The following is a 26,479-nucleotide window of genomic DNA, read 5'->3' as shown; positions in this document are numbered from 1 at the left end:
GGGCTTTCCTGGTCCTGACTTGGGTCTCATGGGAGCTGTGGTTTCTTCTGAGTTGTCGATGTTTTGAGGTGAGTTGTCAATAGGTCACCTCACCCCGCCTTTATGCATTGGGATAATGGGGTTGGCTGGACGGCTGTCATCGCTTCGAGATGAAAGTCCGATGGAGACTTTCTTACGTGTGTTTTCTAAGGATGAGAGTGTAGCTTCCTGGTGTGTGTGCACAGCGAGGTCTCTGCGCAGGCGGGTAGCTCCCCGAAGCTCCTTGTAGCTCGTCATTGACGTAACAAATGTTCTACCCGTTGTGGGTTTTTCCTGTCTAATTGCTGCTCTGGTTTTCCGCACTCAGCACACTGCAGTTACACACTCCGCTGTGGTTTTACTTTGCCTTAATCCTTTATTAATTGCCTCTTGTTCAAACTCCCTAAGAGCAGATTAGCCTTCGCGATCGGCTTCTGCTCCATGACTGTTGGGTTTCTTTGTTTTCGGTCATGACTTGAGAAAAATAACCAAGAAATCGCAAATGAGGCTGTTTTGTTTCCATCCAGTTTACTCCTTTTTAGCGGTGTTTTATTTAAAAATAAACCTCACATGGTCCACGATATGGTCATGCTGTTCCAGGATCTGCCTACCAGAGAGGCCCCGAGATTGAGCCTGCCCACCTTGTTTCCAGGGCCCCGTGTGCCTGACATGTTCGGGGGTGGGCACGGTAGCCTATAAAGCAGTGACCTGCTGCACATCTGCTGTGGGATTGGAATGTCGTATACACAAGTGACCAAGACGTGGATGGCTTGTTTGGAAGGATTTTCCAGACCAGTAGCAACAACGGACGCATACGTAAGTGATTGCTGTCCTGATAGGCTTCTACAGCAGGAGTAGGGTTTGGGGGTTTGGGACTAGGCAGTGTTCTCAGAGACCGCTGAGCTGGTCTTTAAGGTCCAGTGAGGGTCATGTGCGGGCGGGGTGGGCGCAGGGTGTTGGCAGCAGAGGGAAAACTTTGGTGTGTTTGGAGAACGAAAAATCCTCCCCCTTGGCTACATGTATAAGGCACGTGGGTGATGACATTGCAGGCGCAGACCAGGGTCAGAGCCGAGCAGACGGCCTATTCTCCAGACTTGGTCTTGTAGGTTACAAAGTCATTAACGGTCAGGGCCAGAGCCAGGCAGACCGCATGTTCTCCCGACTTGTTCTTGCGGGTTACAAAGTCATTCACAGTGGGTGATTGCTTCGGGCTGGGCTTGGGCAGTTGGGTTAATGTTTGGCTGTGCATCAGCAAGATTTGTGGAGTAGAGGAGGTTGGGGCCTGCAGCGAATTTCATCCTCGAGGTGTTGAATCACTGAGGTTGGATGGCCAGAAACGTCCTTCATTTGTTTGCCTAGTGCTCAAGACTTGGGTCCTCAAAATTATAGACTATAGAACATGGAGTATAAATCTAATTAGGTAATAATTGGTATTTGGCTAGAATACATGGTTATCCCCACGCATACCATTTCTCAAATTTAGATTGCACGGGTCTGGGCAGGGTTTTGTGCTCGCTTATAAGGAGTCATGCCGTTACCTGTATGTTAATTGCCGAGGTCTCAAACTGCTTGTTCATTGTGGTTACTGAATACTACTCCTGCAGAGCGGGCAAGTGCATGTGCATGTTGACCTTACTAGGGGTAATGTAACCTGCCTTATCCCCTAGTGACCCAAGGAAGGGAGAGATTGTGTCTCCTTTCCTGGTGACACCGGCAGCACCCACAAGTGTGGTATATGATATATTTTATTTACTTGTGATCACTGTTTCAGGGTATTTCAATCCACACCAGCCACATAAGAATTTGAGGTTAATAAACTTGAGAAATGCATGTTTTGGCAATTGAGCACGACTGTGTTTCCAAGTGTGTGACCCTCAGAAGAAGTTACCCTGTCGTAATGATGGGTAGGAAGTCAGGCAGCCAGAAAATATTTATTGTGAGAGGTTCGGTGGAAAATGCAGACTAGCCTCAAACACAGATGGCGGCCTTAAGTGTCTTGCAAACAGTTTAAGAACATTAAGATTTACACACTTAAGAAAGGACAAATAATACAGAAAGGCCAGGTGATTTGGTGGCGAGGAGTGACCTCAATAGTCACAGCTATAGGAGGGTAGAGCATGGGGAGGCCGGTTAGTGTAGGGTGCTGTGCTCTGGGAAGAAGGGGGGTGGGTGGTGCCGGCCACCTGGATTTCCCCTGGAATGAGGGGACAAAGCCTGGTCACCGGTGAGCAAGCATGCACCCGGGCAGGTGGGCTGAAGACTTAGAAGATGGGCGATTGGCATATTTGGGGAATCAGGTGTGGATGTTGGCGATAAATGGTTTAGTTAGGTTCTGCACTTACTGCCTAAAAGAAATTCTTAAGCATCAGGTACAAGGAAAACAAAGATCCCATGTCCTATTTCTATGTTGCAGAGGTCTGACCACCATAGTTGTTATGGGAAAGGTATGTGTTGTTCTGTGTGCTCTCACCCCATGATTATCTTAATACTACTTCAGGGACACAGGGACAAGGAGAAACACCTGTATCTATACACAGAGTCACCTAGTGACTAAACCTTCATGCTCAGACACCCTCTATGAGACATGGGGGTGGTGTGGATAGGACCGATACCCACTAACAATTTTGGAACCTACCCGGGGCTCTTTTTAGAAGTCCTTCGATAGCCAGTCTCATCTAGCACAGTAACTTACGGGAGAATTTTAAGATGTCTGAACAAAAGGGGGAAATCTTCCATGTGCGTCTAGCTTTGGAGACATGTGTAAAGGGGTCTGGGGGTGGTCACACCAGGGAAGAGCTAGCAGGTCAACCGAAATATTTCATGCTGATGAAGTCTTTATTTCTTCTATAAACTGCCTTTCTTCTTGACAACATCCAGGTCAGGAAGTCCAAATGTGAGTATGTTCTGTACATTTATTGCATCGGCTGGGGGTGGGGGTACATGGGGACTTGTGCCTTGTGACAGTTCTTTGTTGCTGGCATTAGGGTGGGGCATTTTCATCATCTGGCCTACTTGCTATTGATTACACTTGTTCTTCCAGTGGTGGTAGCGAAGCATAATTGTTTTGCCTCTTTTAAAATTTCATATTAAAAAATCTTGTGGTGACATAGTACAAAACTCCGGATAATGGAAAGGTCGAGGGTCTCGTGGTTTGTTTGCCTGTGTAACAGCCTTGCAGATAAAACTTTCAAAAAATTATTTTGCAAATTACGTTTTTAAGAGTTGCGGGCTTACTTTCGGTCACGTGGGGAATTGTGGAATTCCCCAGCAGCTGTGTTTCCGAGAGCAGTCTGAACGGGGATGGGCAAGTGGCATGAGGGAGGACGTGTATTTTAAGGGTTGTTCTACAACATGGAACAGGCCCGTAGTCCCTTATCTGTTCCAGATCCTTCCTTTATCAGTTCCAGAATCCAGAGAGCCCTGGAAGTTGGGATTGTTTCTGTAGGTTTGTAGGAAACTCATTTGATGGCAAAACCTGACCTGAACAAACTTGAGGAATCTCACTTCCGGTGAGATTCTTATGACCGGTCATGCAGAGATGGACCATTGGACTGTAGGTCTTGCCCCAGGCCCCTCCTGGGAACATTGTGTAAGAATTCAGGTAGTCAGGGTCCTCCTTCTAAAACAAGAAAGAAGTGAGAGGTCGAGGACACATTTGGGCCCAAGGGTTTCTCAGAAAGACTGGCTTTAACACGGACTCTGAGTTTCCCAGGTTGGCTGTAGCAAACTACCACATCCTGGTGGCTTAAAACTTAGCGATGTATCGTCTCTCAGTTGTGGGGGCTGCACGTCTGCAGTCCAGGTATAGAGAGGGCCGTGCACCCTCCGGGAACTCTGGGGGGACCTCCTCCCTTGCCTCTTACCCCTTCTGGTGTTTGCTGGCCGTCTTTAGCTTCTCTTGGTCTTGTAGATGCGTCCTTCCAGCCACGGGGCCATCTAGTCCCCATGGGTCTTCCCATTATCTTCCCTTGTGTGTGTTGATCCTTGTAGGGACAACATCGCTGTTGGACTAGGGCCCACCCTGATGACTTCATGTTGACTGGATTACCTCTGTAAAGGCCCTATGTGGAACTCTTTCCCAGGACCCTGGGGTCATGACCTGAGCGGAAGGCAGATGCTTAACAGACTGAGCCACCCGGGTGTCCCAAGGCCCTGTTTCTTAATAAGGCCACATTCCGGGGCGCCTGTGTGGCTCAGTGGGTTAAAGCCTCTGCCTTCGGCTCAGGTCATGATCCCGGGGTCCTGGGATCGAGCCCCGCATCAGGGTCTCGCTCCGCGGAGAGCCTGCTTCCTCCTCTCTCTCTGCCTGCCTCTCTGCCTACTTGTGATCTCTGTCAAATAAATAAAAATCTTAAAAAAAATAATAATAATAAGGCCACATTCCGATGCGCTGGTTTTAGGATTTCAGCTTAGCTGTCTTTTGTTGGGATGGGGGCACGATTTAGCCCATGACCTAGGGAATGGTTCAAGATGAGCTACTCTATTCTTTCTGTGTTTAGGTGTGTGTCAAGCTCGAGACCTTCGGCTCAGGGCTTCCCTGGTGCCCCCTCCACCCCCTCACCCCACTCCACCCACTGCTTCACTGAATGGGCGCCACTCATGGGACTGCCTGCCCAGGCTTCAGAAGCTGCCACATTTCATTCTGACTTCAAGTGAGGGAGGAATCCCTTTTCCTCAGAGAAATTTGTCTGTGAGAAGAAAGGTTCTTGTAGCGAGAAGTGCACCTGTCTTAGGGTTGTTAGCGCCTGACTGTGTCCCACCCCTGAGAAGTCCAGAAGCTTCCTAAGTAGGTTTAAGGAGAGATTATACAGAAAGTTGTAGGGCAGTGCTTGGCACGGAGTCAGCACTTGGGGGGACAGAGGTGGGCATTGATGTGCCTACGATATATGGAGCGGAGTACATACTGACCTTGGGTCCCCTCCGCTCCCTGCACTGCCCTGTCCATCTGAGGCGCTCTCTGAGCAGAGCTGATGTTCCCCAGTTGGGGGGAGGGGGTGGGCATCTCCCTCTGCTCGACCGTTGCTCCCGAGCACCAGGCACATGGGTGTCTCGGCTGTGTCCATCTCTGTGCTGGCCAGAGGGGTGCTGGCCACCTACCTCCCTGTGCCCCGTTCAGCCCTAGAGCCCCGGAGCGAGCCAGCCCGCCTCTGCCGGGGGATCCAGCGCTCTTCAGAGTTCATTGAAAGTGTCTTTTCCTCCGTTTGGTTAATAGAGGCCGTGCTCCCCGAGTCCTTGTCTGCTTTGGTCTTGGCCATCGTTTCCACGTGGGCACAGTTCAGTGTTGATTGCACTGTGTCCTCAGCTCACAGTTGCCCTGTTTGACCAGCGCTCTTCCTTTTTGATCTGGTGGGATTAGCCAAGGACTTGGCTTCGGTGTGACTGGTGGGTGACTGGAGCGGACTGGAGGTTTGGTCCCACACTGGCTGTGTCTGTGCCATTCTGCATGTGTGCACCTGTTGTTTTCAAGCTACCGACTTGATAAATTGGGGGTAAAGGGAACTAATTTATAAAAAACAAGAACGTGTCTTTGAATTTGTGTTTGATGAAGCTCAAGTTGGATTGACTCTCGATTGAGCCACAGAGAAGATGAGCAGGTATCGGTATCCCACCGGCCTCATGTAAGAGCACAGAGCCTGGCTGAAGGATCGCATCTCCGATTTTTCCACCACATTTTCTTGAGAACTGAATTACTGATGGGTTTGTGTCATTACAGGGTACTTGTAACCTTTCTCTCATTAGACAATGGTGTGTTTTTTATTTTTTATTTATTTATTTTTTTAAGATTTTATTTATTTGACAGAGAGATCACAAGTAAGCAGAGAGAGAGAGAGAGAGAGAAGCAGGCTCCCTGCCGAGCAGAGCGCCAGATGCGGGACTTGATCCCAGAACCCCGAGATCATGACCTGTGCCGAAGGCAGCGGCCTAACCCACTGAGCCACCCAGGTGCCCCAATGGTGTGTTTTTTAAATAGGCAAGAGCTGACTTGCCTTTGCTGTGCACTCTCTCCTTTCCCCCCATTGAAATAAACACAAAGCAGTGCTGACTATTTAATTAAAATGACAGGTAGGCCTTGTAGGTTGCCCTTTACAACCCCAGTAAACAAGGGCAATGTCAAGCGTTAAGGACCTTGGCACCCAGTAGAGGTGAGGCTGTACCCTCCTCGTGCTCTCAGGGCTGATGGGACAGTGGGGGTGGAAACACTGACCTGAATGAACCCATTGTGCTGGATCCTGGAGAAACAAAGAGGGGGAGGTAGAGTCTCATTGCTTCCCAGAGTAAGGGGCTGGGGGAGTTGCTGGAAATGCAGACTGCCTTGTTCTACCTCAGACCAGAATTAGAAACTCAGGGACTGGGACTCAGCAACCTGTGTTTTTGTCAGCCTCTCAAGGGATCTGATGCCGCCGCAGTTTGAGAACCTCTAGGAATTCCTAATCCCCAGGTCACAGCCATGAGGCGATGCAGTGTGCTAGAGAATGGACCTGTTTGCACTTGAGCCCTCTCTTAGTGTTCGTACAACAGACAGGGCATGTGTGGGTATTCTCAGTTGTTCTAGCTCATCTTTCCTGTGGGCAGTCACCATCAGGGGATAGGCACTGCCAAGGAAAGCAAGATCGAAGCCCTTAATAGGTACCTGGAGAAAGGTGAGGAGGAGACTTGGCGGAATGAGCCATCTCGTGACAGGATGTGGGGTGCAGATGGGGAATATTAGAAAGTGTTCTTGATAAGTCTCACCAAGTTCCTAATTTCTCATAGGAGCACTATCCTCTGTGACACAAGACTTCTTATGTGCAGACTTTGTGCCCCATGTACGCTGCCTTCTCTGGCCTAGATAGTTAAATAGATTGAGCGCATTTCTGTTTCTGCTGGAGTATAAAATACTGCTTAAATAGTAGAGTTGAGCTGTATGGTTTTCAAAAGAACTTCTTTGGGGATGATTTAGCATTTAGGTTTCAGGATCATTTAGGATCTCTAGGACTTGTAAGATTGAAACCTGTGTTCAGCCAGCTCAGGATTCTGTTAGCAGGGGAGAGGGGGACTGAAGGAAAGTTCTGGAAGGAGAATGTGGCTCTCCTCTCCGATGTTAAGTGGGAGTGCGTTGGTATTTGCAGGGATTTCCTGATAGCCTTGTATGCATAGCCTTGTTTAACATGCTTACCCTTCCCAGAGAGTTTCTGCCTGAGCTACTTCTTGGAATTCCTGTCTATTTCACTTCTTTGGAGTTCTGGAAGCTTATAACTCTTCGTGCAAACCACTGTACAGAAACATTTAGCGTGGATAACACTTTTACAGGCAGGAATGAGTTCTGCAGAACGTACAAGTGAATGTACAAGCATATTAGCGATAAATTGGTTTTAGAAAACGTATGGCTTCTGGGTTATGCTAATTACTCAGTTAAATACGTAGGATAGCTACTTAAATATTTAAGATCAGTGGAGACTGACGACATGGAATTTAATGGTGTGGTAAATTTGAAAGTATGCGTTTTTATACTGGGGCAATATTGTCAAACGGATTTACTATCCATGGACATTCTTCTGGGACCTTTTTTTTTTAATAAATCAAATGCACCCATGATTTATTGTCAAAGACCAAGTGTGCTCTTAGCAGTGGTAAGGCTGTATGTGTGTGTGTGTGTGTACATGTGTGTGCAGGCATGTGCACTTTTTTTTTAAACAAACGTGTGCACATTCAAAAATGTGTTTTCCGGGTAGAATTTTTGTTCATGGAACCATGTCTGGGTCTGTGGTGGGAGGTAATGAATGGGGGGATGATTCCAATCATAGATGTGTGTTCAGCCAGAGCACCTAAAGAGTATTTGAGGTTTATATGACGCAAACCTGAGATACGTGTTTTGGGCTTGAGTATGTGCTGTATTGGGATCCTTGAAATTAGGGCCCTTATGGATTTGGGTTATTGTCTACTGTGGGGCTGGTCCTGGGGTTGTAACAAACACGACTAGTCAGTAGTGGTTGAAGGAAAGGATTAGAAGTACCTCTGAACTATCAAGACAATTTTAAATTAGTGATATATGCAGCTGTGTTTGCTGTAATGGTCTTGTGTGGCTGAAGATTTCCCCAATGTTCTGCATGTTGAGAGACAATACCACAATACTATTTGAGGGCAGTCAAACTCACTTTAGCTTTTTTGTTTCATTTCTAGTCTGGGAAGTTCTTGTCTTTTGATCAATGGATTATTTGGGGGTATTCCCTTATATTAAGGCAGTAAACCCCCTAAACTTTCCAAACACTCTGAAGCTGTGGTATCCCTCCTGTATGTGTATGTGGTTGGTGAGTGTGCATGTGCTGCCGCCCCCTCCATCCCCCCCCAATTCCTGAATGATCTTTTCGGAGGAGAGACTCTTGTGCAAAGTCTTGTCTCAGCAGTTTGGAACATGGATGCTTTCTGTCACAAGCACTCGGATTTGAATTGCTCCCTTCCTCAAATGTGTGTGAAGGACAGCCCTCGAGGCCTTTGGCAGAATGGTTTCTTAGAACCTCCTAAAGGGATACAAAGGGAGGTGCTGTGGCCTCGTGATTAAACATTACCTCATTGCCACGGGCCCTACAGGGAGATGCGTGCTGTTAAAACGATGATGAAGCCTAGCTCGCCAACAGGACATGGAACGGAAATTAACATCCTCCCTTGCACTCCACTTCCTGGGTTGTTTGACTTTCTTTCAAGGTTCTTCGGGACCTCTTTACCCTCTTACTTACCTTCTGGCTGTTAAATGAGAGATTCATGTTAAAGTTAAAATGCCTTTTTTCCCACCTAGTTAATAGGCACATATATGGTATTTTTAACTTGGATTTGCTAGTTGCTGCCATGTGGGACCATTTGTGGAGTGGGGGAAGCCCGAGCCCACCAGCTCTGTCACCCTCCTGTCTCAGCATCCCAGCTAAACAGTAACACATCTCTTTCGTTTGGAATATTTGGAGAAATGAGAGGAGGAAAAAAATCACGCATGGTCTCATTAATGCAGTAATAAGTTTTATAGTTTTTTATAGTTTGGTGTATTTATAATGCAATAATTTTATTTGCTTTTTTAGTTGTAATACATGATTTTTTAAAACTTTCTTTAAACGCAACTAAATCAAGTTCATTAATACCATTTTAGTATATATGCTGCTGAAGCGAGCACCATTAATACCATTTTAATGGCTACATAACATTTCATGTGTACACATACATATTAGGGCATCTTTTCCTTATTCATGAAATGGGGATGCTAACATTCTCTTTCCCAGGGCTGTTGGAGGGATTAGAGATGGTATATGCATAAGGCTCCAAGAACCATGCTCTTCACCCAGGCGCTGCTTGGTCAGTGTTACTGGAAGTTACTACTTCGATTCATAGAAGGTATTACCTTCATTTCAGATCGTCTTGGAATAATCATAAAAATTGATGAGCTGCTTTGAGTTCTTAATATACACAACCAACTCCATAAAGGCAACACACCTGTATTACATGCATTCATCTGACTTTGGTTTCTCTGGAGGGGAGGGGAAAACAGCCTCTTTAAGGGTCCCTCCTCATCTGTCCCCTGCCTCCCACTTATTTGACCTCCCCCACGAGTACCCGCCATAATCCCTTGCTTCTGGTGGACACTTGGTGACTATTGGCGGATGTAAATCAATTACTAGTTTCTGAAAAGGGAGCAGTTTTTGTTTTCCCCTCTCCTGTGGTTTTGTCAGCTGTTCTCTGCTCTGTTACTACTGGAAAGAAGTCTTTTTTCTTAGCCTTTGGTAGTTGCATGTATATGGGGAAAGAGACAATACACTGGAGATAAGGGCATGTTGTAACTATTACTTTCTTTGGCAACTGTATTATGTTTCGGTAATTTATAGGTGAAACAATTTTCTAGCAACAACATGAAATGAATGATAATTACACTATTACAGCATAAGAAAACATTGGTTTTAAGTAAAGGTTTTTTTTTTTTTTTTAAACTGTAGCTTAAATATTTTCAGGGGCTGTTGCATGTCTGCCTAGATATAAAGAAAACTGTTTGTGTGTTAGAGGCAGACAGGTGGGCCTGCAGGAACACCCCTCCCCTGCCAGGTTCCCAGGGTTCTCTGTGGCCCAAGTTTGGGATCTCCCCAGGGGACTGGTTGTAGATGGCAGGGGACCAGGAGAGAGTCAGTCTTGACTAGCAATTAAAGGCTTAGGTGACAGGGAAGGTTTTAGGATGGGGTAAGCCACTAGTTGCTCCCAGCGGCAAAATCATAACGGAAGTATCAGAAAGTGAAATTTTTTCTTTTAGCAGTTTACAGAATACACCTAACCTGTAAAGTTTTAATGCCTCCCTTAACCTACCTCAAACCAACATGAGAATTCATTTGTCTGTCAACTGAACCATGGCTGTTCCGTGTTTGTTGAAAGACTGTATAGAGTAACTCATTGCCACTATTGGTGGCGAGTGATATATTTCATGCCTTTCATTAAGTGTCAAGGGCTGGACTGTATTTGCATATTCTTTCAAAAATCTTCAGTACTCATCCATTTAAGGCAATTTTCTGGGTAGAAACAAATTTTTTGAAGCCCTTAAGGGTTTGTTACCATAGTGTAGACTAGCCATAAAATTATGTTTCAGTGCCTTGTCAAAGAGTTTATCACGGTTGAAACATATGTGTACCTACTATTGGTATTTTCATGACTTTCTACAGTTACAAAAATTGTACTTCCTGGGATGCCTGGGTGGCGCAGTCAGTTAAGCAGCTGACTTTCAGTGTAGGGTCCTGGGATGAAGCCCCAAGTTGGGCTCCTGGCTCAGCCAGGAATCTGCTTCTCCCTCTCCCTTTGCCCCTCCCCTGCCCATGCTTGCACGCGCGCACGCACACACACACACACACACACACACTCACTCTCTCTCTGAAAAATAAATGAAACCTTAAAAAAAAATAGTACTTGCTCACAGTAGAAAATTTATTAAAAAAATGACAAAGAAGAAAATAAACATAATTCATAAGCGTATCTAGACAGAACAACTGTTAACTTCAGCTCCATTTTTCTCAACTATTTTCATATGTATATAGAATTTTTAGATCCTGTTTATTCCTTAATGTTATACCATGATTATTTCCTCCCATTTACAAATATTATTTGAAAACATAATTTTCATGGTCTTAATATTCTAGCACGTGATGATGCCATAATTTACTCAATCATTTCTCTATTGGACTGAAAAGTTGTTTCTTATTTTTATGTACGATGCTGTAATGAGTATCTTTTCTAGGTAAATATTTGCTTGCATGTCTGATGATTTCTTTGGGATTAATCCTCAGAAACAGATTTGTCGAGTTAAAGGCATCAACTCTTTATATGGGATACCTGCTGTCATGTTGCTGTCCTGAAAACTTGGAATAATTTCTTTCCGGTTGTACTGATGTCTGCCTCTTCCAGGATTGTTACCTCTTTTACATCTTCAACAATTTCTTAGACTAAAAACTTCAGTTTCAACAATATGGCTAAATTTGTGTTTAGTCTCACACTTTCTAGGTAATATTTTTCCTTATTTTGTGCTATTACCGATGATTACCGATGACGGTACTTCATGCAACACCGCTGTAATAGTCAGCTGTAGAAAAGAATGAGGAAAAACCTTCAACAAATGGATTTTCCAAAGAGACTTTCTCTGGGTTGGCTAAGTCTCTCTGCATAGATACATCACGTAGTTAAAACAAACTTCATCTACGGCACAACGTAATATACTACACGAGCCCTCTGTTCTTGGCTGAGAGGGAAAGAAGACACAGCCCTTTACAGGTTGTCCCAGTGACATATTGAGTAACCTCATGTTACAGGAAAGAATTATTGCTTCCTTCAGGCTGTGGTTATGGTGTTTCCCTTAGAGGAGAAAAATGGTTAAAAAATGAAGACCTTTCTCGTTGTTCCTCTGATATCCAGATACCTTGGAAGGACGCTTTGATAGCAGGGAGGGAGGGGACAGGGGACAAGGCAGTGTCATTTCAACCCGCTGCAGCCGATCGTAACCCATCTCAAATGCTCTGCCCAGCGGAGGCAGTCCTTTGCCCTCCGGCCTCCTCTAAAATGTAGGGATCTCAGCAAAGACTGTTCAGTCTGACCAAAATCAGTAAATGTTCTGCGGGGAAGGATTCGCCTTTACACATCCTTGTTCGTCATGGACCGTTTGAGCCAGTCAGATGGAGAGGGTCGAGCCTCACTCCGGTCATGTTGCTTCAGACTGCTGGTCCTCGTCCACACTGGTCCGGGGGGTGGAGCAGTGGGCAGGCCCAGGAGGTCTTTTTTTTTTTTTTTTTAAAGATTTTATTTATTTATTTGACAGAGATCACGAGTAGGCAGAGAGGAAGGCAGAGAGAGAGGAGGAAGCAGGCTCCCTGCTGAGCAGAGAGCCCGACATAGGGCTCAATCCCAGGACCCTGAGATCATGACCTGAGTCAAAAGCAGAGGCTTAACCCACTGAGCCACCCAGGCGCCCAGCCCAGGAGTTCTTATGTCGGTTGCTCTCTGAGAAGTGGCCATGTCTGCGTTGTCTGTGCTTTCCTGGTGACGAAGGTGGAACCAGACCCATCTCTGAATTTTTGTCTCTTTGCGGAAACTGGAGCAGAGGCCCAGAGAGAGGGAAACGCAGTTTTTCAACGCCAGGCCCTGTGCTGAGGACGGATGGACAGCAATTTCGATGGTCTTTGCTCAGCAGTTTTGCAAGGTCAGGGTGGCCTTGTGGCTAAGGTTCCTTGGTGATGCCTCATGACGGAGCAGGTCCTTGTTTTTTTTGTTGAGCATCTTGGTGCTTGTTAGACTCCTGAGGTTTCATTCCAGTGAGCAGGGTCTGTCTTCTAGCCACTGATTGCCTGTAGCGTCTGGGGCTTCAATGATGACACTTTCTGTTTCTTTGCTCAGAAAATCGTCATCTGTGTGTGCAGCTGCAGGGTCTTGTTTGTGAGTGAGCAGCCTGCATCTCCGAGGTCATTTTCTCTTCTGAACTGTACATACCCGGTGAAAAGTGCGGAGGAACCCAGGCGCCTTTAGGATGCTGGCTTGTCCAGTTGAGACATAAAGATTTGGAGGCCAATTCTAACTTAACAACTTCTTGTGTAAATAACACTCAGTCATTAGGATTCTTAGGGGACAGACAGTAGCCTTGGATGCGTCCTTGCAGACTTGGATACAAATGCATCTTCATGGGCAGGACACAGAATATGCCAGCGCCTCTCGTGTGATGGCCTCAGACTTGGAGAGCTGCATAAAGGTGGTGCGTTGGGGTTCATGGGCCTCCCCCCAGAGGGTAGAGCAGCCTTGCCAGTGGGCACATCCCACTCCTCCGTGGCTGATGTTGCTGGCCCAGCAAGGGATTGAAGCCCTAGTCCCATTCTGTGGCGTGAGCCTGCACACCGTCCCCCCAGGCCCAGAGGTTGGAATTGGCACACATGCCTCTCCCCTCCCCTGACCGCCTTACCACCTTCCGTGAGCCACCCAGGTGTTTCCTGTCCACTACTGGGCTGCTCCCAGTCCTCTGCTTCGGGTCCTTACTGCCTCTGTGTTTAGACCTTTCTCCGTCCGCAGTGCAGAAGCCTCCCGCATGGTCCTTCCACCTGCTGTGTCTTGTAATGACTTTGGTCAGAGAATCTTCCCCTGGGACGCCTGCGTGGCTCATTGGTTAAGCCACTGTCTTCAGCTCAGGTCATGATCCCGGAGTCCTGGGATCGAGTCCCCTATTGGGCTTCCCCTGCTTTTCGGGGAGCCTGCTTCTCCCTCTTCCTCTCCCCCTGCTTGTGCTCTCTCTGTCAAATGAGTAAATAAAATCTTAAAAAAGAAAGAAAGAAAAAAAAAGAATCTTCCCTTTCCACAACCCCATGATAACAGTGATGTCATGGAAGAGGCAGCTAAAATTTATTGAGTGCTTACTGTCTGTTCCCCACTATGGTTATCTAAGTCCTCCTAACAGCCTCCTTACAAAAGGAAGTACTGCTTGTCTCCCCATTACTGAGGGACAAAGAGGACACAGGAGATTTCCACAGTCATATAGCTATAAATAAGGGGGCCAGGTTTGGAACTCCCCCAACCCCTCCATGGCGATGCCCAGCTCTTAGTTGCATAGAAGGCTCCCTGTGGTTTGAGCTGGGGCTTTCTCTTCCTCCCAATCCCTCCGGTCTGCAGCTGTGGCAAACACCCTGGCTCCAGCCTGCCACAGGACCTTTGCTTATGTTCTCCCCTTCGGAGAAATCTCACCTTGCTCCTGGTCCTCCCTTCTTGGCCTCCCAGATTCGTCTCTGGGAGGGGTGCCAAGATTGCCCAGTGCATGGAAATCACGTGGGACGTTTGACAGATGCAGAATCCCAGGTCCCAGCCCTGGAGGTTCTGAACTGGCAGGCCTGGGGTGGGGACGGGTAACCGAGGTGAGCGTGAGGTCAGGAACCACGGCTGTGGAGTGCTGTATTCCCGGGTACTCGGCACACCCTGTCTGAATCATTGCTTTGCTTCTCTGTGCCGGGTTCGGTTGGGGTAGGAACAGTGTCTTATTTCCACTGTTTGTCTCCCTGCCTGGAATAGAGTAGGCAGTCAGTAAATAGGGCGCTTGAATCCTGTTATCAATTTGTTGTCTCCTTCAGAGGCTTAGAAAGTGGTGCCTAAAGCATGTGACTGTGCAGAGAAGGCAGAAGGTCTGTGAAACAGAATTTCTCTTCTAATCTGTAAAGAACTGAACTGCATAAGGGAAATGTTCATGCTGGCCCTGAGTTGTCCTGCACACCAGCCATTAGGACCAGAACTACTTGCCAGGAGTGGATTCTGGGCTCAGCTATGAACACCATGAGCCGTCTGTCTCCACCCCAGATCCCGCAGTGCGAATGAGGAAGCCCGGAGGTCCGTGTGCTGTGGTTGGCCCGCCCCCAGTGTCACGAGGAGGTCACCGGGGGCAAATCAGATCAGCAATCACAGCAGAAGTGGGGGCCAGAAGGAACAACAGAGAACCTTAAAAGTCTCGCAAGAGGAACGAACAGAATCTACGATCATAACAGCTGTCATTTGTGAGGCACCTATACCATGTGTCTGGTACTGACCGGGTATTGATATCAATACACAATTTTATTTTATTTTTTTAAAGATTTTATTTATTTATTTGACAGAGAGAGAGAGCATAGGTAGGCAGAGCGGCAGGCAGAGGGAGAAGCAGGCTCCCCGCTGAGCAGGGAGCCTGACGTGGGGCTCGATCCCAGGACCCTGGGATCATGACCTGAACCGAAGGGAGATGCTTAACCGACTGAGCCACCCAGGCTCCCCTACTACACAGTTTTATCTGATCATCACAGTAACCCTCTGAGTTAAAAACTGTTCCCATTTCGTTCAAGGATGGTCTGAAGGTCACTCAGTGCTGCTGAACCAGAGATTAGAGACGCCAGTGGAAGTGGTCAAGGGTGTCAGATGGAGAAGCACGGTGAGGGAGGGACGGATGGTTGTTTTGCCTGGTTCCCTCTGCGCCCTACCTATTCTGTTCTGTTTTGTTATTATAAAAGTATTACGTATTCATGGTTACCAGCAACAAAATCTGCCAGCCGTGTATAAGAAGTAACGTGAAAGCCAGAGGACCTGCTCGCACACCCTGTATCTGCTCCCCATCCTGGGACCTTCTACGGAGCTGCTTCTGTGTCAGGAAAAGGTTCCTGGTGGTGCTTCCCCCACCTCGGAGTGGGGAGGCACGTCTGAACTAAGCGTTAACCTCAGGACTGAGTCGGCCCGCAAAGGTACAGAGTGCGTTGAGGATCTGGGAGGTAGAACTTGGGAGGACAGAAGGGTCCCCCACAGTTGCCGTTTTTATTGGAGGGCGTATGTGGGGTCAGGTGTGAAGACGACTCTGGAAGCTGAGTTCTCCCTTTCTCCACTCGTGCAGAACATCGCGTTCAGAAATGAAGGCCCTGAAGGGACAGCTTCTTCTCCGATGCGTGGGGGGTGGCGTAACCCTGGGAGCCTTCATTTCCCTGCCCTAGACTCAAGGGCACAAACATACACGTACACGGGCCCCCTTCGTTGGGCTTGTTGTTTAGGTCATGTGTTTTTCCTAGCAGGTGGGTTGGTTGGAAGCTGGTAATGTGTACAGGAAAATTGCAGCCCGGTGGTGACCAAGAGTGGTTTCACATACTCAGAACTGTGGGCTTTTTTACCCTTTATCCTCTGACAGAGAAAAAGCCTCTTAGTAGAGATCAGGGCTTTATTCCCTATTCGTCCTGTATCTTGGGTAGTTAAGCTGTGTTTCCTTAGGATGGACTAGGCTGAAACGTTACCATGAGTGATGAGAAGTGAGTCTGAATGTTCTGAGATTCAGAATGTTCTAACTAAAAGGGATCGTGTAGTCCAATTATTGTTAAGGATTTTAAAATTTAGTTTAGACAGCATGCGAGCTGGTGGGGGGAAGGGGTAGAGGGAGAGAAAATCTCAAGCAGACTCCATGTTAAGTGTGGAGCCAGACGCAGGGCTCTGTCCCTCAACCCTGAGATCGTGACCTGAGCCGAAAACCAAGAGTCAGACGCTTAACCAAATGAGTCATCCAGGCGCCCCTAAAACTTCCCCCCCCCAATTACAGAACCCTGCTCCCACCCAAATTCTAACATGGAAACCCCAATCTGTCAAATAGCAGAAGGGGGGAATGGTAACCTGTAGTTCCCCGGGAGTTAATGCAGAAGAAAGGCTCTGTGGCGTCTGCAGTTTGAAAACCACTGATTGAGTCTAACCCCTTTATTTCAGAGAGAATGAAAATTGAGGTTCTGAGTGTTAAAGTGACTCGTCCGAGGTATACAGCTAGTTATTTGGGGGTCTTGAGAAGATAAGGTCTCGAGGTGTGGCCTTCCCCAGAGGGAGACAGTCAGGCGACTTACTCTTCCTCCAGATAGGACAGCAGCAAAGATAAAAAATTAGGTCATAATAGCAGTCACAGTACAGAATGTTTTCCGACTTGGCAGAATGTTGGGAGCTCCTGCCCCTAGACGTTCCTTCCAGCCAGCTCCCTTGGTGGCCAGCCGGTAGCGGGTGACAGCAAGGCTGGCCAGCGTGCTCTTGGGAGCGCTGGATTCCGGAGCAGGCATGGCTTATGATTCCACCTTGGACAAGTGATTTCTCTCATTTTCTCATCTGAAAAAAGGTGCCGACTTCCTGATCTTGCACTGAGGACCCAGTGAGCTATTGCGCGTATCTCGAGGGTGCAGGCACGGACTGGGTGCTGGGCCTGTGGTGGTCGTGTCGCTGCCACTTGAGCCCACCGTCGGCGTAGTAAGGATTCTTGTCTGGGCTGCTCTAGCATCTTCCTGCTACCTTTCTGGTGCTCAGTGTCCTGTCCCTTGTCTCGGTGGCACGCCCTAGCGTTCACCTTGCTGAAATGGAATCATGCCATCCTCCTCCCTCAGCTGAGATCAGTGGGATGATTCCCAAATACCCATTAATGATCTTTGTTGTTTTAATCATTTTTGTTGTTGTTCACTCCTTTCCCCAGCTCACTGACCCTTGTCTGCTCGGAGCAGTGTCCTTGGAATGTAGTTGGTGCTCAGTAAATACTGTTCGATGTGAACAGTACAGCGGAGAGGGAGAAAGAACGGGGAACCAGTCTCTGGTCTGTCCCACCCCTCCGTCCCCCACCGCCCACCACCCTTGAACTTACTGCCTCGTCACCAGCGAGCTCATCCTGTGCCCTGCGCCCCCTCCCCGTGTCCTCGCATCTCACCGTCCTTCCCTCAGCTCGTTCGCACACTCCGGGATCTCTCCATGCTGCTCTTCCAGCTGCCTCGTTGATGTTTCGTGCCGACGCCCGGTGCTTCTCGACCCGGACGAGCGCTCACGACACGCTCAGACGTGCCTTCGCTCGTGGCCGAGACACCTTGTCCCGCTCAGAGACCCCACTCTCAACTCCCAGCTGCATGTGTTACTCGCTGTGAACTATTCAGGGGGTTCAGAGCGGAGCGAATGAATGATTAGAGAAGGACGTGCATATACCGCTCAAACGCTTGTCTCTGTTGCCGTGATGTAATAGGCAGCGCCGTGATGGCCGAGGGCCGTGAGACCGAGATGGCAGTCGGCAGAGTTTATGGTGTTTTCTGTAGTACTGGAGAGTGTGTGTGTGTGCTCGCGCGCGTGTGCATGCACGCACATCCCTGTGGCGTGCTCAGAGCCTGTTTCTGAGATAACAGAGATACCAGACCTTGAGCTTTTTTTAGCAATAGCTCGGTGGCTGGAAATAGAAAATTAGTTTCTATAGCTAAAAAATACTCCTTTCAAACACTACCTGGAACAGTGGTTCTGAGTATGTGGTCCCAGGATCAAGAGCGGCAGCATCGGCAGGACTTCATCACAAATACTATTCTAGGGGCACCTGGGTGGCTCCGTCGTTAAGTGTCTGCCTTCGGCTCAGGCCCTGATCCCAGGGTCTTGGGATCCATTCCTGCTTTGGGCTCCTTGCTCTGCGGGAAGCCTGCTTCTTCTCCCACTCCCACTCCCCCTGCTTGTGTTCCTCTCTTGCTATATCAAATAAATAAATAAATAAATCTTTAAAAAAATTTACAAATTCTAGGGTCCCACCCCAGATTTACTGGATCTTTGCAGTGGGGGGGGGGCGTCTTTGAGTTTGGGGCCCAGCAGTTTCAGCTACCCCCTCGCCCGAGTACTGATATGCCAAAGTCTGAGAGCCTCTGACCTTAATTAAAAGTGACTTCTGATTCATCACCTAGACTGTATTTCTAATTAGGAAGGTGTTCTTGGGGTCTTGAGGTTCTAGCTCTGGATTCATCTTTATTCAGAGTCTGAGTATCCAGATAAGAAGTAGGTACATTGGGTTTGGTATTCTTTAATCAAATAATATTGATAGTTTATGGATCAGAGGCAAAGAATCGACTAATTCCTTTTTAAAAAATCAGAATATTAAAAATATTTACTGATAATAGGATATTATTTTGTTGCTCGTTTTCCAATTTTTTTATTTTTTGAAGATGTGTTGTAGCTTCCATTAAGATGCAGTTTATGCATCTTAATATATACCAACAATATTCTTTACTGACTTTGTATTTCTGTTTTGGATATTGGATTATTACTGAACTTTGAATTTTAGCAAACCTTTCTCTTTCTTAAAAGGATTTCATGGCATATTTATTGAGGTACTGATTAAAAATCATTCTAAAGCATTTTAAGATGCACTGTAATCTTTGGAAATATTCTAGAAGTTGCAAAAAAAAAGGTTAATAGTCATGGCATAGCCACTAAATGGTAGTTTTCAAATGGGATAGAAATCAGTCATTAGTTACAGGTAATTAATTAGATGAGTGAAAATTTGGGAGTTGAATACATGAGAGCCCTATCTATGATTTTCAGGATTTCCAGTGGGAAACAGAAGAACCTGGATTTTAAACCCTTAAAGAGTGACAGTTTGCCTAGATTTGAGGTGTCCCAGGCTTAGTAAGACTAGAACATGTGAATGGACTTAGACTCCTAGTAGAAACTCTACAGTGAGTAGTCCTTTTAATATACTTCTTGCTATAAGTGTTCAGTTATCTAGCCTTTACCAAAATCTGTAACACTGGACACATCTCTCTTGATTTCCTGCACTTCAGTTCTTTGGGTTTTGAGTTTTTGTTTTAATCTGTAAAATGATAGGTGTTGGTTTAGATGAACAGTGCCTGTTTTACCTTCATTAAAGGAACAGTCATTTTTACCTATATAATGGAAATCAGAATATAAATAAGATACAAACTAAATTTTTTTTGGCTAGATTTTACTACTATGATAAAAATTCTATATGCCTTTTAATCTTTCTTGTAATCTTTTCAGAATCTGTGTTTAGGAAAAGAAATATGGCAGATTAGTTCTTTTGAATTAATTATCTTTAACGTTAGTGTAGGGGCTCCCAGGTAGCTCAGTTAAGTGTCCGACTCTTGGTTTTGGCTTAGGTCATGATCTCAGGGTTATGAGATAGAGCCCGGTGTTGGGCTCTGTAGTGGGCATGGAACGTGCTTGAAATTCTCTCTCTCCCCCTCTGCCCCTCCCTACCCCCAAAACAGAGTTAGTGTATGTTTCATAATATTTTTTGCTTTTATTTTTATTTTTTTTGAAGATTTATTTATTTGAGTGAGAGGGAATGTCTGCAAGCAGGGGGAGGGGGAGGGGCAGAGGAAGAGGGAAACAAGCAGACTTCCCACAGAGAAGGGAGCCTGATGGAGCTTGATCCCAGGACCCCAAGAGCAGGAACTCAGCCAAAATGAAGAGTTGGATGCTTAACTGACTGAGCCACCCAGGTGCCCCCCTGCCTTTTATTTGAGAGAGATTTTTTAAAAAGATTTTATTTATTTATTTGACAGATAGAGATCACAAGTAGGCAGAGAGGTAGGCAGAGAGAGAGGAAGGGAAGCAGGCTCCCTGCCTCGCAGAGAGCCCGACACGGGGCTCCATCCCAGGACCCCGGGATCATGACCTGAGCTGAAGGCAGAGACTAACCCACTGAGCCACCCAGGCGCCCCGAGATTTTTGTTTTTAAATAAGTATCATTGATTGGTTGGTAGAAACTTTTATAGTATATTTCTTTAGTAGGCATGTTGAAAATATTACTGATTAGTTTGTGGAATTTATATAAACTGGGTCATTAACTGATTTGCATTTGCATTTAGGTTTTTGTCTTTCTTTTTGTATTTTTTTTAAATGAAAAGTGTAACCTCATTAAATCTGAAATATTTTTTTACAGTGATCCATATGTGAAACTTTCATTGTACGTAGCGGATGAGAATAGAGAACTCGCTTTGGTACAGACAAAAACAATTAAAAAGGTAGGTGTCCACCTTTAATTAAACTTCATGTAAGTCATAATTTAATCCAATTGAATTAAGTACTCTGGCTCTGTAGAAGTTTATATTTGAAGTTTGGCAATATTTTTATTGTAAGCATTTCCCAATATTAAATCTATAAATTTAACATAGAGCAAGCTTTTCAGTAATAACCCAAGATATCCATTCTAGCTTTTAGTTAAATGACTGTAAAAGCAATATTCTTAAAATAAATATTACTATAATTAACAATTTTTTTTCCCTGCAAAGAATACAGTAAGACAAGGAATTGTTCTTTTGGCTCATTGTTTTCATGAAGTCATTTAAAGTAATTTAAAATACATTTAATGAAATGGAGTGGCTTGTGTAATTGGTAGACACAAAAGAAATGGTTTAACTTGAAGCAAATATTACCAAAGGAGGCGAAATATTTTGCCTAGTTACATGAGAACAAATGAAAATAGTAATCAAACTCTATATTTACGTGTATCTATTTTCAAAATCTTCATTACATGAATTCATTAAAGATTTTTCCATAATTATAATTCATCTATCAGCATGTTTCCGTGTGTGTGTGTGTGTGTGTGTGTGTGTGTGTGTGTGTGTGTGTGTAAATCTAAGTGTTTACTCCATATTTGGGGCATTTATTGAAGATGTGTGTTTTTTATCTAAGGACTGCTTTTATCTGTGCTTCACTATTCTCTATCAATTACTATTTTCCCGTCCCCTTGGGGGGCGGGTAGATAGTCTAATACTTAGTGTGATAAGCATTTCCTGGAGAACAGGATGGCTGTAAAAAATGCTAACTCTCCTGCCATTGTGCAGGCACCTGAGCTCCTTGAGTGGGTCATTCAGTGTAAGGAACAGCCATTGTTGCTCGTCCTCCTCCTGGCATTGTGAGTGGCATTAAAAATCTGTTTTGCAAACAAGAGCCGTGTTTTGATTAGTGGGGAGGGCTCCGCCGAAGCACAGAGGCCATTGTTCCCGGTGTCAGGCGCTGTCCCTGCTTCAGCCGGCAGCGAGCTGGGGGCCCCGCCTGGTGGGGCCGGCGCCCTGCAGCGCAGGCCAAGTTGGGGGGGGGCGCGGGCGGGGACCTGGGCACCCGGACGCAGCGGGGAGCCGAGAACCACAGCCCCGGAGCCTGGACTGGAGTCGGGACTGGGGATACCGACATGGCTTTTGCTGCTCGGGGCGGGCCGCCGCCTCCCTCCTCTCCCTCCGAGCTGGGCTGCTCCGCCTCGCTCGCAGCCTCCCGGTTAGTATTTCCGTGCTGCGCGCCCCGTTTGCTTTCGGAACCGCTGTCCTCCTCCTGCCTCGTGGCCGGCCGCCTGGTCCTTCGTGCGCGCAGTGGGCTCACGTCGGTGCGCTCTACCCTCACCTGTCTTTTGCCTCTTGCCTGGTGCATTTCTGGGCAGCCCGCACGCCGGGCTGCATCCGCCCCCGCAGGCCCCCCGTCCTGCCCTGCGTCTCCCGCTGCCTGCCTGGCTCCTCTCCCTTCTCTCCTCTCTCCCCCTCTCCTCCTCATTCCTTGTATCCCCGGCTCCATTCACAGTAGAAGTATGAAGCTCCGTCCTTTTCAGACTGGATTCCCTCTTGAGTTGTGGGTGGGCAAAGTGCTGATTTTTTTTTTTTTAATGCCAGTTCCCTGTGGCATGAATTGTGTGTGTGTGTGTTGTTTCTAGGGTATATTTGTGTTACATCTTTGCTGCTCCGTGGACTCAGATGTTAAAGGAATTCGATTGATAAAAGCAAATACGGTTCAGATGAAAAAAATACCTGTAGCCTTCGGTGAAGTGGTGATTTTTCAGTCTGTACATAGGATGTTGAGAGATGTATTTATTTAAGAGTATTATGCATGTCCAAATGCATAAACACGAATATATGTATTCTTGAATAGTATCTGTTTCATTTTCGTTTCAAAGGATGCTTGGCAGCCCATCTTTTGTTCATACTGAGGATAGAAGTACCTGTTTCATGTCTTTGAGATAGATATTTAGATGGATTGGTATGGAGATAAGTGGGTGGACGGACAGAGGAATGGATAGAAGGATTGAAGGATGGGGAGATGAAGATTTTAAACACTGCTTATTTGGGGGGAAAATCCACTTCTGAGTTATAACTGGCAGGTTTTTTTTTTTCCCCAATGAACTATAATCTGATCACCAGTATTGTTCTTACAAAATTCTTCAGATTTCAGCATTTATATAAATAGTGAATACTTTTGCCTTTCTGCCACCTGCTTCCTTACTCTCCAAAACAGATTTGTGGTAGGTCAAGAGAAATGAATTCATTTCCTTCTTGATGAAATAATCATATGAACGTGAATTTCTTAAAGAATTACTTCGTATTTTTCATGGTGATGGCTCTAGGTAGGTCCCTGACAGTACTCCTTCTGGTTTGATAGCATGCAGTGTATTTTTTTATTATCTATGAATTGTCTTTTTCATAAATACATCCCTTCCTGTCTAGTTTGGTTTATAGAATAGTCTCAAATAATTGACTAAATGCTTTTTATGGCCATTTAAAATATCTCTTAGCTTTATTTTTAATCACACAAAAAAACGTTCAAGCAAATACGTGGATTGCATTGTCCTAGTTGTTCGTGTTTCAAAGACAGGAAAAGATATTACAAGATCATTTCTCTTTCAGACGCTGAACCCAAAGTGGAATGAAGAATTTTATTTTAGAGTAAGTTTTTCATTTTTTGGGGGGGTAATAACTGTTACTGATAACTAGGGTGGTACCACAATAGATTCATACTGAGTAGAAGCTGTTAAATGTTTATGTGTTAAAATTTTCTTTTGAGAAATGGCTGCGTAGCCACATCCTGTGGCCTAAAATTTTCAGATTGCCTAGTAGTAGCGAAATCTGGACTTGTCTCAATTGGGGGTGTTTCAGAGAAGTATTAAAAAAAAATTACCCATGTACCATATTTTAGCTTTTCTACTCAAATTTTTCTTTAAAAATAAGATAAAATATAATTAAAACAATAGCTTATTTATTTCTCTGAGACATGGGTTATGAATGATTTTAGAGGTAAAATAAAGCAACAGAGGCAACGTGATTAAAAAGAAGCCCAAAAGTTACCAGTCATGTTCTAGTTAGGAAGGGAGAGTTTTGTAATTCAGACCTGTGATGTGTGTGTACAAGTGTCATATAAAACTATTTCTGGACCTTAAATGTCACTGATATAAGTAAAATTTCATCAACCTCATGGGTTTAACACCTAGGAGAGCTATATGTAAAAATGACAGTTGTGTGGATTAATGGAGATCACTGTTCAAGAAGTTTTTGTGGTGGTTACTGTATTTTTGGGTACTAAAATTTGGGAAATACTACAGTGCTCATCTGTTGAATGGAGAGAAAGGGTTCCCCCCCCTTCAAAATGAATATATTTTGCTTGTATAGCTGTGATATTAAACACTTCTTCACCTCCAGAAGTGCCCTAGATGAAATCTTCAGATTGGTGTAGATTGCCAAAGATCAACACTACCATTAGACCCATTACAATTGGTCCCGATTTCTTCCTTTCAGTTACAATAGTATTTTATGTGTTCCAACCTCGGGTCACTATCTACAACATGTGTTTTTTTCTCTTAATGTTCAGAGCTGAAATTCAGTATTGATATTTTAATACTTGGTGGATCTTTTGTGTAGCCCCTACCTACCAGATGTATTTTAAATTACTCCATGAAGCCCTGAAAAGCTAATGGGCTAATGGGGGCAAATGGATGTTATTGGCCCTTAGTTAAGTCTCAGACACAGCTTTCCACTTGTAAAACTCTAAATACCTTAGACTCCTTTCAGTTTAACACCTGGGCCACATTTATGTAAATTTTAGTACATCCAAGAGTTTGTCAATTTACCTTGGCTATAGCAGTTTGTAAACTCTATTCTTGGGTTTTGAAAAAAAAAAGGGGGGGGCCTTTGTTTTATTCATTGCAGAAATCTGAATTGAGTGCCCACCGTGTGCGGCTCCGGTTGGGGTGTGTGTGGGTGCCTTGATCAGCACAACCTTCCTGGAACTTCCGGACAGATACGAGCTAGCCCCCCCCGCACCCCGATCTGTGTGCTTTGTCACTAAGGGGAGGGCAGCCTGGGGCCAGAAGCCCATGATGCTCTCTGTGCTCAACTGTCCAACTTTATTTTGTTTCACTTTCCACGGGGGAACAGTCCAGACTCCATCACAGTAGACCTGAGTCCCATCTCTGGCTCTACCCCTTCCCGCCTTTGTGATCTTGGAACTCCGCCTGAAGACAGACATCTGCTGTGGGTTTCTTCTCTCTCATGAAGGAGAGACAGGTCCTCACTGGATAGGGTTGTTTCCATGCGACGTTGTCATTCAGAAAGCTTACTGCCATGTGTCGCATGTGGTTGGGACTTAGTAAATGATAACTGAGTGATTCCTGCCATTTTAGTGAGGTTTTGGTAAAGAGCTAGGAAGAAGCAAAAGGACACTGAAAGCCCCAGGAACTCTAACCCCACAGTTGATGGACGTGGGAACATCTTTGATTTCTTTGTTCTCACTAATTTCAGAGCGTGGACTCTGGGGACAAGCAGGTCAGACCTGGTTGGGGGGGGGGGTCCCAGTTGCCCCTCATACTGCTCATGGGCTTCTGGGTGGTTCCTTCACCCTCTGAGTCCCAGCTCCCCATTTGCAAAACTGGGATGACAGTCATACACCGTAGGTTGCTGTCAGGATTAGATGAGGTCATGTGTTTTTGGTACTTAATAAGGAGATAGTGTCCCCCAAAGGAGTGTACAATAGTAAATAGCTCCTTTTACTGTTCTCTTCATTTGTATCCCAGGTCGTCTCATCATAATGATGGGCCTGAGAGATTTCCTCAGGCATAGACCTTTGTGAAGATGTCACCTTGATCTCCATCCCTGTCGTAGGGGAGATTTAGAAACTCTCTAAAACTATTTGAAATTTTCTTTGCAGCCGAAAGCATCTTATTCTTCTAGTACGCCTAAATATTAGGCATAGAATAATCTAGAAATCATAGCAGAAAATGCGATTTGGTAGACACAGGATTACTAGAAGAGTAGCAGGTTAATTATTTAGATGACACGAATCATCTGAGTACATTATAAAGCATTTCATTCTGTGTCTCTTATTTTATCCTTTGAATTATTTCTGTCCGTTTTTGAAAATACTATTTTTGTCCCCTTTATAGGTAAACCCGTCTAATCACAGACTCCTGTTTGAAGTATTTGATGAAAACAGATTGGTAAGTGGGTCCCAGTTCTTGATTTTTGCTTCATTTTTTAAAAACTGGATTTTAAAGCAGCATCTTTGAGAACTCTGTTACCTGTGTTATACTCCTGCAGTACATACCCTCCCTGGCGCCCCGAGACTCTCGTTGTCCTACTACTATTTCATAATTCTAACAGATACATTTGTATGGCTAGGACAGAAAATTTTATTTGTACATGTGTATGTTTTCATCATCGTCAGTATTAGTGAAAATCACACTAGTGGTATGTCAAACCCGATGCCTCTGCTCTTAACGCCTGGTACGTAGCGGGAGGCAGACCTTTAAAGAGGCCATCACTCAATGTAAACAAACCTTAATATAAGCCAGACTACGGCCCTCTTACCCATTCAGTCGCGAATCTATGGTGATTCTCTTTGGGAAAACAAAAAGGTAATTAATAGTATATAGCAAAAAGGGTATCTATATTTAGCAGGCAAA

The 26,479-nt window shown here is 45.5% G+C and overlaps 1 protein-coding gene across 5 annotated transcripts in view; it reads left to right on the top strand.

Moving 5' to 3' along the window:
* NEDD4L (NEDD4 like E3 ubiquitin protein ligase) overlaps positions 1 to 26,479 on the top strand; it is a 335,730-nt gene that overhangs the window by 169,669 nt on the left and 139,582 nt on the right. For 4 of the 5 annotated variants that reach the window (XM_080822006.1, XM_080822005.1, XM_080822009.1 and 1 more), the window contains 3 exons: positions 20,705 to 20,786; positions 23,433 to 23,471; positions 25,961 to 26,014. In XM_080822006.1, coding sequence (XP_080678132.1) covers positions 20,705 to 20,786; positions 23,433 to 23,471; positions 25,961 to 26,014 — 175 coding nt within the window. Of the gene's footprint in view, positions 1 to 20,704; positions 20,787 to 21,884; positions 22,039 to 23,432; positions 23,472 to 25,960; positions 26,015 to 26,479 lie in introns of those variants that run through there. The other variant, XM_080822008.1, reaches the window with a different exon arrangement.

This window comes from Martes martes (assembly GCF_963455335.1).
Source record: "Martes martes genome assembly, chromosome: 13".
Classification (NCBI taxonomy): domain Eukaryota; kingdom Metazoa; phylum Chordata; class Mammalia; order Carnivora; family Mustelidae; genus Martes; species Martes martes.
The sequence above is the reverse complement of the archived record's forward strand: the minus strand, read 5'-3'. Positions and strand labels throughout refer to the sequence as shown.